The sequence below is a fragment of the Trichoplax adhaerens genome, genomic scaffold (assembly GCF_000150275.1).
Source record: "Trichoplax adhaerens TRIADscaffold_2 genomic scaffold, whole genome shotgun sequence".
Taxonomy (NCBI): domain Eukaryota; kingdom Metazoa; phylum Placozoa; class Uniplacotomia; order Trichoplacea; family Trichoplacidae; genus Trichoplax; species Trichoplax adhaerens.
In genome coordinates, this window is record NW_002060944.1 from 40,892 (window position 1) to 53,520 (window position 12,629).

General features: G+C 31.7%; 1 protein-coding gene across 1 annotated transcript; it reads right to left on the reverse strand.

The window, feature by feature from the left end:
* Nucleotides 1–8,582: 8,582 nt before the first annotated feature.
* TRIADDRAFT_52847 (uncharacterized protein) lies at nucleotides 8,583–11,329 on the reverse strand (the record flags this gene model as incomplete). Its single annotated transcript, XM_002109668.1, has 5 exons — nucleotides 8,583–8,725; nucleotides 9,086–9,263; nucleotides 9,470–9,890; nucleotides 10,546–10,792; nucleotides 10,894–11,329. The coding sequence occupies 5 exons, from the start codon at nucleotides 11,327–11,329 to the stop codon at nucleotides 8,583–8,585; spliced, it is 1,425 nt and encodes a 474-aa protein (XP_002109704.1).
* Nucleotides 11,330–12,629: the final 1,300 nt, after the last annotated feature.

The window sequence follows — 12,629 nt, forward strand, 5'->3', positions numbered from 1 at the left end:
ACATCTACGAATAAATCAAAATCAGTTTATTCTTCAACAACACGAAATATTTCCATGCATCAGAATAGCACGTATGGTAATAAGCAGAAGCGTACGAGAGTTGCTCCTTTTTCCAAATATGAAACTATTATAAACGAAGACGTCGGTGATTCTACTTCCAAAGCTATTAATGATGGGTATCAAGCAGAACCTAATCAGATTAATAATAGTACGACTATCCGAACAGCTAATCAGAAAACAAAAATTTCCTGTAATGAAATAACGACTACTGCTATCCATTGTGCTCCGGATGCTGCCTTCTTATTAAGTATGCAAAGAAATAAAAGGTACAGCGCACCTTCATGCGTACTTGCCGACATGTTAACTACAAGCTGCGATCATACCATATCTCATGAAGCGAATACCAAAAAATACTTAATAATAGATGTAAGTAATTTCGCACAAACCCATAAAGCCAAAAATGCATCTTCGACGAGTGACAGAGCTGCTACGTCCGAACTTGGTATCATAAATCCCGTATATGATGAGGATAAAGGTCAGAATGTTAAGCCTGTTCATAATATGCTAGAAAATTTTAGCTGTAAGGGCAGATACAAGCCATCATTTATGTAATATTTACTCTAATGGAGAAAAAGATAAAGAGCAATATTCGAAACCAAATAAAATTCACTACAGAAACATGAAAAATCAAGGTTGCGCATTCCTTTTATATTGTAATAATGCACTTCCTTCTGCTTTACCCTAACTAATCATCCAGTAATAAATCTTATAATGTAGTGGTTTAAAATAGATTATTACTTAAAAGTATTGTTGAATATTACAGTCGTAGAACTCATGACTAATGCAACTGCACATACGTAATTAGCACTCAGATTAATTATCGGCTGAACTTCTCTCTAAGAAGTCAGCCTTTTAAATCCTTCTAAAGGAATGTTAACAAATGTGTTCGCAAATGTTTTTCCGTAGTCAATTCAACTAAAAACCTAACTTAATCTATAGTTTCCCTTGTATTACTCAGTACGTAGTATGGCTCCTTTAGATACATGATTCCTAACTAGGTATAATTGCCATTCCTCACCGTGAGCCAATTATACACAAGTTGCTGAAATACGCTAATACCGCTTACCGAGGCGCCTTCAGTCTTACTTAAAGTTACAGCTATTGTCTCCTATAATCACTCACTAATAGTGGATGACTATTTTAACACCTAAAGTGATCCTTGACGCCACTAATCCACTCAGATTAAGCGCTACTAGTTCTGATGACTACCGCGGTTTTCCTGTAAAACCTTTTTTCCTTTGCACATCAACATCATTTATTTCTCTTAAAGTCTAAATATATTATTGTTCTAATTGAAATTTTATCCATCCACAGGTGGACAAACTACAAGATACAATAATGTTGCTTTACGAAGAAGTAACTCTTGGTAATTCCTTTACGAAAATTGCATCCCATGGAACTCCCATTGCACATGCATAAAGCTAAAAAAATACTTCATTAATTATTTCGCACTTTCTTTAATATTCAATCTTAATAGCATATATCTAACTAGATAATTAATCAGACTGGATTATTTGCACTAATTGTAATCAACTTTTCAATATCCAGCCGTATTCAATTTTTATACTTATTAAGTTAGCATCGAATACAAAATACACAACTAATACTAGTACCAAAAATACTACATCTGTACCATTCTATATGATCTCATACAGGATTTCCATTCCGTAACTTTTTATGGCGTTAAAATATGTACTACTTCTTCAAATAGCAATTTTAGCATAAGCAATGACAGCTTAATACAAATTTTAATTAACATATCATTAATTACTATTTTAATACAATTGTGAGGTGCCTATGTAATAAAATGTATAAGCTTCATCTACAGTTTACCTTTTCTACATTGGAATAAGATTGTCATTTTTGGCAACGGCGTTAATACGTTTTTTTCAATTCTTACTTTCTCAAGTAGTTTGTGTCTTCTGGCATTTTACTTTCTTAATTGTATTACGTTCTGTTATTGATGCTCTAGAATCTCATTAAACTAATCCTTCCTTAACTCTGACATACTTTGACTAAATCAGCGAGAGTAAATATATTATAGCGAATATGATCGCCAACCCTTATCGGGTTACATTTTATGCATCAAAAACAAGTATAGCAATCCGTATAGCTGAAACACTTTAAATTTATATCCATGCTGACAGTTATTTATATAGATTCCAATAATGCCAGGTAACCACTAAATCTATTAAGCAGGTTTAAATGAATTTTAGGGTTTGAGGTAATTTTTACCGCTAAGCAGTCCCATAATTTGTATCTTTTTGCAAAGAAATTAGCTATGGGAGAAACTGAGCAAAATTCTTTTCACTACTTTTTTCAGTATTTACTTGGGAAACTAAAGTAAATATAGCTTTATAATGCAGCTCTAATAAATTTTCGAACAGCCATAAAATATGCTAGAAACTATATTTGGCCAACAATTTGTTTCTCATGATTTGTATATTATTTTTACCAAATATTAAGTAAAAAAATAAAAACTACGAAGACAGATAAGAAAGCATTAGTCATTATAATAGGTAAAATTTAGCATTTTAAATAGCGGTAAAAGTAATCTATTGCTAAAATTTCTGTTCTAATAATCAAATTGAAATGATGTACAAAAATTATGATAAATATTTAGTACAAAACTTATTTCGTTACACGACAAATTACTCATATTGACACCAGCAAGCGGCCAGTGAATCTACCGTATCTAAAGATTTATCCTGGAATATAATTAAATTAATTTATCAACATTGTTATTTAGTTTTAACAGCAATTGTTAGATTTATTTGCCATATCTGGTATGCAAGATTGCATTTTTATTATTGAACATCGATCAAATTCTTCTCCAGGCACTATTAAACATTAACAGCATTTTAAATGTACTTAATAGTGTAGATCAAAACAAGTTTACGTAAACTTTAAAACATTAACGACTCATTCGACTTTGCGTCGGCTCTCTGTGCAAAGATTTATGTCAGTTATTGTTTAATACTAGCACAATTAGCTATCCTGATGACGCAGCACCGTATATGGCTGTTGTTAGGATTGTATTCATGTACTGTTACTGTATTACGCTATGATCCGATGATGTAGGCTTGTATTGTACGCGTTACCCGTTAACGGTAGCGTGCTTGTTGATCGCCATATAAGTAAATGTTGAATAAGAAGTAAACATTCTGAAGCTAGTCAAGTACTCATCATTAAGTTGACTTGAACGTTATCTTACTTTAGCCTAGAATTTTTTAATAGCTGAGAATGAACCTTAGTCCGTAAAAATAAAAGCGTAAGAGTCAAAACCAATTGATCACAACCATCCAACTATTCATAAGACATTTATTTTATAATTAATCTGATGCCATAAACTTCGATAAATGAATTAACAAAGATTTAGAAATAAAGAAAGCATCTAATTAAATTGGAATACAACATACGGTGCTGGACTACTATTCTTATACGCGTAAATAGCTAATAATCTGCAATCCAATAATTAACAATTTTATACAATGAAAGCTTAAGAGTCAAAACCAATTGATCACAACCATCCAACTATTCATAAGACATTTTTTTTATAATTAATCTGATGCCATAAATTTCGATAAATGAATTAACAAAGATTTAGAAATAAAAAAAACATCTAATTAAATTGGAATATAACATACGGCGCTAAACTACTATTTTTATACGCGTAAATAGCTAATAATCTGCAATCTAATAATTAACAATTCTATACAATAAAAGCTTAAGAGTCAAAACCAATTGATCACAGCCATCCAACTATTCATAAGACATTTTTTATAATTAATCTGATGCCATGAACTTCGATAAATGAATTAACAAAGATTTAGAAATAAGGGAAGCATCTAACTAAATTGGAATATAAGGTTATATACGGCGCTGGAATGAATTTTATTGTAAAACTATTTAAGAAATGTATTAATTGTTTCATTATAATAATAGGGCAAATCTATATTGTGTACGCCTACAATAAACAAAATCAAATGTAATAACTCAGTCTTAGAACGATGCCAATAACCTACTGACTATATTTTGAACATTACCTCTATAATTTTGTAAATATAAATAAATTGCTATTTTATGCCAAGGCTTACTACGATTAAATTATACCTGAATTTATAAGACAGTAAGTAAAATGGGCTTACAATAACAATTCTTTTCCTTGATTTTATCTAGGAAGCTTGCAAATGTAACATCAAATAAGGATTTCCTATCTATTCTCGTACAATATAAGATAGTAATCTACATTCTTTGCTAATTCAACCATCCGTGCTAGTTATGATCATTCACTTACAGATTTATGTCAAAGAGTATCGTGTCTTATCGTAGATCTCTACAATATGTTTCATTTATTATTTACATGGTTTATGATATAGGCTCTAGTAATTTCATTTTGCAATCTCCATTCAATATTTTGTTTCATTTTAAATCTTAAATGAATTCTTTGAAAGAGAATCTGGAAACAATTTATACGAATTTTGTCCTTTTGTCAACAATAGCTCATATTATTAAATTGGGGAAATGCTTAAAATTAAAATATTTAATTTATCGCTTGCAATTATCCGTAAATAATTATGTATATTAACTCATGGAACAAAAAAACATTTCGAAATTACAGTACAAGTCTTTTCCTTTTTATATTGTAAAAGTTAGAAATGATACTGTTAGTAATCCTTCCTCAATTACTGATACCGAATGTAGTACAGGCCAAATATAGCTTAGATTACGATCCAAGATCGTACAAAAATACTGTACTGTAGGTTAAATCGTAGGTTAGAGTGTATGATTGTATTAATTTCTATTTGTAGAAGACGTTTACCGTACGTATTGTAGTAATTGCATCGAGATACTTATATTAAGATTCTGAAATAATAATAGATTGTGCTAATTATGTTAGTAGTGTGAGATATGTGTTGTGAGGCTTTATTTAGAAACACAAATAATGCATTGATAGCGCGATAGTAAATTTAGATATGAACTTGTAACTTAATTGGTAAGATATGATTTTATTAGAAGGAAAATCATTGCGTTACTAATTGTATATAAATTGTGAATATTACTATAATAATTTAGATAGTCCTTGGTAGTTATGAGACGAACCTAATCTTATGTAGTAAAACGAAGTTTGCAAGAAGCTGTAGTTCTTGTTATACTTTAGAGAAGGCACTTTATCACATACCGCATGGAGTATTACTAATTTAACATCAATTCTAGATTTAAGTAGTATATACGAGTAATATTTTAAGCGTTTTTAACAACACATACTAGCAGTTGTCTACTAATACCAAAGAGCCAATTATTGTAACACAGTGTAATCCTTGACTTATCCCTAAACAGAGCGCCTAAAATATAAAATTGATATTAGATAAACAGTACATTACAGTACAATACTTTGAAAGATTTGTCCAACAAATAGTAAATCTGGATCTGGTTACATTGTTGCGCAAAAATTCGGGATAGGACGGGACGGCTGGGCGGGTGCGGCCTCACGTAGTAGCGCTAATACTTTACCATTTCTAATGCTGGTCCTTCATCTTACAATGTCAACAACAATATCTTAAAAGAACTACTGTGATGTTTCCCATACTATTATTGCATCTTAGAATGCCAACAACTACTGTAAGCCCCACTTCTATTATACAATGTATGACGAAGTGATTTAATGTAATTTAGTATACTGTACACTGTATTGTACAGTCACTCTTTATACTATCCCTCGTCGTAATACATGCGTATTTTGAAATGCCGCAAAACATTGCCTTTTGCACGTATACCTTTCAATTTAAATTTTATAGATTTAAATTATGATAAACTGCGATTCTAGCTTACCGGTCTATACATATTGAATAAAGCATGCTAATTATTTACTCTACCATTCTTCGGAAGCTATTAACAAAAATCTAAAGTTTTGTCTTTACTGATAATTTCGTAATCTCCATTGCTAACTTTCCTCCTGATTTTTAAATGTTCAACATCTTAGTATATTGCTAACATAGTGATCATAGGTGACTAACATACGTTAATCAATTACTGATAAAAGAACAAATGCAAGAATTACAAGATCAGCTAACATCTTTTTACATTTATCACTATAAGTCATTTAAAAGAAGCAGCATTTAGAATTATAATTATGCTAACTATTTCCAAATCTCTTACAATAGCAAGCGGGTTAGGTCATTTATTTTGGTAGTAATAATAGTATCACGTAAAAAAAGTTAGTAATATTTGGTAGAGTAGCCTTATCAGAGAGACAGGGATCTTAAAATTACAAGATAGTCTATAATTTAGACGTTTTGCCTAATAGAGTATAGTTGCTTCGTATTGAATGTGTGACTATAAGTAATTTACACTAGATTGTATGTTATGAAGCGACTGATTCTCTGAATAGGCGTATTGTAATCCTTGACTTAACCCTAAACATAGCGCCCAAAATATAAAATTGATACTTGATAAACAATACGTTACAGTACAGTAATTTGAAAGATCTATCCAACAAATAGTAAATCTGGACCTGCTTACATTGTTGTGCAAAAGTTCAAACTTTAGTTATAAAAATATTAAAAACGTATGACCAAAACGTAATGGAGAGAGTGTGATAATATGGTATTGCAGAATATTTCTGTTAGGTTTGTTCGCTGATTCTGAACAGAATACGCGGACGACCTAAACTCTATCTTAAGAATGCCAACTGTCTTCTTTATTCGCCCAACCAAATTAACATAAGTAGGTCTTCTATCTATAAACTACATTTCTAAATGAAAAGACTTGAACAGTCACAATAGTACGATACACATAGAGAACCCATAAGTGTAAATCTGTAATATACTCCAGTCTGTGATCATGTAAAACAGATCTCTTTATTCTCAAGTACCCAGTTAGCTATATCCGCTATATTCAGCAATAGCAACAACTGAATTATAATTACATCGACCTAATTCCATCTACAATATTACAGTTATTATTACCAATTATAACATCCACCACAAGAAAAGATAGACTAAAACCTTTACTGTAGACTCAGAGTAAAACGTCCGCGCTTCCACTAGAATTAAAGTAAGTCACAACACCACTTTATTATATTGTCGTGCTTATAGCGTAGGATATTTTTAAGCAAGATTTATATTGACTTTCTCTACAGCTGCAGTTACGGATTCTCTTAGTATGCCTCTGCAGGTTTATTTTACTAATGGTATTTATAGCTTATTCACATGCGTCCATATAGCAGTATAATAAAAACATTTTAGTTTTAGTTTTATACTCTATTTCTACTTGTTTCATCTAAAGGCTTTTCATTTAATTTTCATCGTTACAAAGTTCGAGAATTTTTACATATTAGCAACGTGATAGTTTAGTTTGTACTTTCTAAATTCTTAACAAGTTTACAAATTACACCTTAACCCGGATCAATTCAATTATATCCATGGATTGATGGTCTTAATAGTAGTACTTAGTTATCCAACGATGTTAGCCAAACTACAGTATTGTGTGTACACTCCATAGTCATACATGATACTTTTTAACTATGCCATGGGTGCCTTTACCATTCACAAGCGTTGTGAAAGGTAGCGGAAATTATTTAAATTTTCTCAGCGATTCTGTGTACGTTATGTAGTAGGCTCACCGCACTACGCAGAATTAATGCCAGAGGTAAAGACACCGACTACACTGATTGGGATGGTAAATCATGTTGAAGAAGAAAAACATTAAAAAATCCCCTAAAAAATATCGTTACATAAGCGTGCGTCTTCGTGGAATAAATTTTTTGTATTCTAATAAGCTACATCTTTTACAAAGTTTTCTTTGCAATATTCAAAAGCGATAAACAGCATTCGCAATGAATAATTTTCAATTGATTTTACTTCACTAAATTCAATTTTTACTATCCTTTAAGTTGCAGAGCTTATATATTAAAGCAATTGATCAAATCCTCAGTTGATACAGGATATCAATGACGACTGGTTGAAATGAGTCATTAAGTAAATCATTAAGTAAATCAAGGCCATGCGAGTACTGTAGCTACATTGAATCAGGCCAAGATTTACAATCACTGTAGTGTCGTGATGTCATGGTGTACAGCAATGTTTTGAATCAGAGCTGAGTACGTAATTATACGATCTAAATTTTGAAACATTGTGGTTTCAAGGACTCCACGTTATAGTACGGTAATAGTTTAGTCGATATAGGAGAAAGAAAAACTACTCTGTTATTAAGACTGTATAGAAAAACGATATATGACATTGCCGTTCCTAAACCCCTTCATGACATGCAGTAAGTCCATTTTGAAAAGTAAAGTTTTATTTACAGTTTTCCTATTATTTTGTGATATTTTTACTTTTCGATAAAAGTTGTTGTGGTTCGTTAGTCGTTCATAAGACAAACTGAAAATCAAAACCCAGCAGTAAATTTCTGATATTATTGATTACAGCTGACTGGTATTTTGTTAATTGCTGGTAATAAAGAAAAATAAGAGAATGACAGATAGGCTAGCATCTTGTTAAATTAAATTTATCATAATAAACTTATTCAAGATGAATAGCATTCAGCAATTCAATCAAATTATCCATTTCAAAATCTTTTGCTATATCAAGCGGCGTTAAGTCTCCCATTTTGGCATAAACGTCAGCTCCGGCCGCTACTAAACTTCTTACCATAGCATCATCACCTATATTAAATCATCACAATATGATAACATAATTCATTAATTGTCTCTTCATATACGACCACATACAATGATCAGACTACCGGATTAATTATAGTTATTTTATGATTTTTAATCAGTGAGAACACATAGTTCAGTTGGTCATGTATAGATGAATAAAATAAATAGATACACTGTCAAACTACAGAGCTATTGATGAATACTCCAATAACAGCCTCACTAAGTAGCTATAATTATCGAACGGTTCCTTAATTTGAAATACTAAAGCTAGGATGATATAAGAGAAGTGCAAGTAAATAATAGTAATAGCACTACTGTCGAGTCTTCTACCGTCCCTGAAAGGATAGATAATTTCTGACTTACCATTCATAACAGCTAGATGTAATGGAGTTGCATTATTGCATTGTTCGTTAATAACATTAACCTTAGCACCTATCTTTAGTAGCCATTTGACCATAAGAGTATCGCCACGACCAATAGCTGCATGAAGAGGTGTATTGCCTGATTCACCATGATGATTAATATCAATTTTACCTGGATGCTGTACATAGTTACTTAATTAGATCCAAAATATTATTGAAAAAGTAATGAACGTTCTGTCTCAATGTTATAATTCACTATTGTCTATATACAGTACTTCAGTATAATCAAATACGTATGCAGACATTAGGAATAATCAAGAAAGACAGAAATCATTTGACTAAATTTGAATGACTTTAAGGTACCATAGATACAAGATAGTATCACCTTTTGAATTAAATACGTTAATATGGACGAGGAGTTGGCCATCACTCCGGTGAAGAATAATCTGTTATAATCTTCTGGTAATAATGATGTAATCGATAGGACTTGATCATCGAGAATGTATTGTATAACATCGAGATATTGAAGCTGAATTGCTTGACAGATAATTTCTGTGATATTAGAGACTTTATCGTGTTGAAAACGACTGTTTTCTTGCTGTAGTTTATGATAAAACTCAATAATTGCAGATGTCATATTTAGTAGAGCATGAGATCGTATAGCAAGGACAATTTGAGCACAGGTGCGGTTACTTGTTTTACACTTGACCGCTGAAAGCAACTTCTTGTAGGCTTTATGACGACCAGATGACAGAGTATACACAACATCCAAGAAAAAGAGCTGTCGATTGACAGCAAATCGAGTGCTAGAGAATAAAATCGTGAATGATAATGGTCAAATTAGTCTCATCTAATGGCTTAGCTCCTAGTATGATAAAACAAGTACTGTGTGTCTAATTTACTGCAGTTTTGAATAACATAATTAATCTATTTAATACGGATGTTAGCTTTCAGTTAACAGACTGACGATTTGAAAGAAAAATGATACATTAACAGTAAATATGATACTCTGTATCAATTTATTACTACTGTTACAGTATTTGTAAGTAATCCTAAACATTGTTTATTAATTTTCTGTATGTTTTTAACGTTGCTTTTGCATAGACTGCTGTTTATATTTACAAATCTCAAAATGGATGAAGTAGAATTGAAGCTAATGCTTGTCGAAGTGGGTAAGGTTTACTAACATTTATTTGATTTGACACTTTATAACTTGACTAAGCGTTTACTGATGCAATCTGTAAGGTTTTGTTGATATAAAAACAAAATATAGAATACTTAATGTGGACTCAATTCTAACTACATGGTTAAAATTTGGTTGTAAGCTAAATTTTAGCTAAAAATATTGCTTGTCGCAGTTTACTAGAGTTCGATTTGTCACTTATTGCTAAATTAAGTAATATAATGAATTAGCATACGAGTATATCTACTGTATGTAGTTATGCGTTTCTATCTACATACGGGAACTCGGGAATAATAGCGTAAATAAGCTGTTCTAAAGTAGACTCTTCTAGTTGTGATTGTTGGCCACCAAGAAGAATTATCAGATGATCTCGTATAATTTCCAACTCCATCTTTAAAAGGTCTAACTTTTGTTGTGATGGAAAAACGGATATCCAAAAATGACTGAACTGAGTCATATTATCACCAGTTTGCCACCATTCATGTAACCTCATCACTAATTTATTGGATTCCTTCAACCAATTCTCTGCAATAGTTTTTACAATAGTCAATAAATGATTGATAGTTTTTTTAAAGTTCAGTTCTAAATTATGGCACTACTTTAACTTATCCATTCTTTTCACTTACCAAGAATATTACTATCTACTCTAGTTATAATTGATTCGAGGTCTTCTGTTTTGATTAGAGGTTGTATAGACGGCAAAACCGCCTGTTGTTTGGCAATCGTTTGAGGTGTTTTAGAAGTTGCTTTACTATTGATCGTATGTAGTGGCCTTACTGGGCCGCTATTAGGGCGAATATCTTCTTTTTTTTTGGTAATATCACTTAGTGGTGATAATACTCTACCTGAACGTACTTTGGCGCTATTACTTTTAACCGTTCCTGATGCCCCAGGAGGTGGCGTTGGTTGTTGAAAGGGATAAGAAGAACTTCTATGGAATGGATGTTTAGCTAAAGTAACGTGCGGTACATCTTGTTGAGAAAAGTCTTCATCATCGATAGCGCTATATGATAACCGCGATACGCATAGTAAATCTCTTATTTCTTCCACTTGATCATCCATCTTGTATTTTTGAATATCGATAAGGCTAGTAACTAAAGCAGACTATAGTATAGAAGCAGCCATGTAATAGATTAGAATGAATTATATGTTTAAACCTTTATGATATATAAAAGGGCTGACATGCGTGTATCATAGTGCTACTATCATGCAAATTTTAGGCATGAATAGCATCTGTAGTAGATAATACAATGATTGATTTTTTACCCAGTTAAGGCCCATTTATTAAATATAATAAATAGTCCGTTAATACTGTAAAAATTCATTTAATGATGTATATCCTGCAATTATCACGCATTGCTGTTCGAAAGTTCAGTCCAGTGTTTATGGATGATATCAAATGATTAAGTTCAAGATACATTGGAGAATCGTTAATTATGTTATGAAAGTTGATATTGAAGCGGAGAATAATTTTATTTACGAAAAGTACATGAACTATTGTCCTTTTCTGAATAATTATACTTTATTTTGTGGGAGATTAACAAAAATATTCGTAATTTCATTACAGCATCACTTATTTGGAATCGAATAAAATTTTGAATCCTTACAGTTTCATGAAAACTGTCATGCACGCATTGTAAGTATAAGCGGATACAATTGGATAATGGGTCCAAGCGAACTAGCGAGTCCATGCGAGTAGTAGTAAACGGTTAGGAATCGCCAAGAAATATTTACGTACTACTGTAGAGTACTTAAGTAAGAGATCTTGCATGAAACGATTGATTGGCCTGCAATTCAGTACAATCTATCAGTAGCTTGGCCTGGATGTTGTAAGTTTTGTGGATTACCGATTTACATCGTTGCAACATGTTTGCATTACAGTATCCGCTCTCATCTTTCGATAATATCATTAATGTAAAGTCCCCTTAGATATCTCAGTAAATTACAGTTGCAAGTAATCAATAACAAAACGTATATCTTTTAAGGCTAAAGCCAGATGCTTCACAGGCACATCAAAGGCATCGGTTTTATGAGCCTAAAATGAATTGATCATACAGCCTCTCCCTCCGGTAACTACTGCTTTTCTAAGAATTAATAAAAAACAAAAGTAGACACCCTCTCATTTACTTGGTAGTCTCTATAATTTCTAACATGATTATTATTCATGAAGTTCAAAGCTAATTAACGCTCAGCACTATTGACCAAAGGATAGTTTGAATAACTTTAACGTCAATCAAGGAAATCTATTCAGAGATATTAACGCCAAAGGCAAAAAATTCAGCAAAGTAATACATCAAAACGTTGCTTTTATTGTGATAATAAATGATTTTCGGAACCAAAGATAAAATTAATTCATAACATA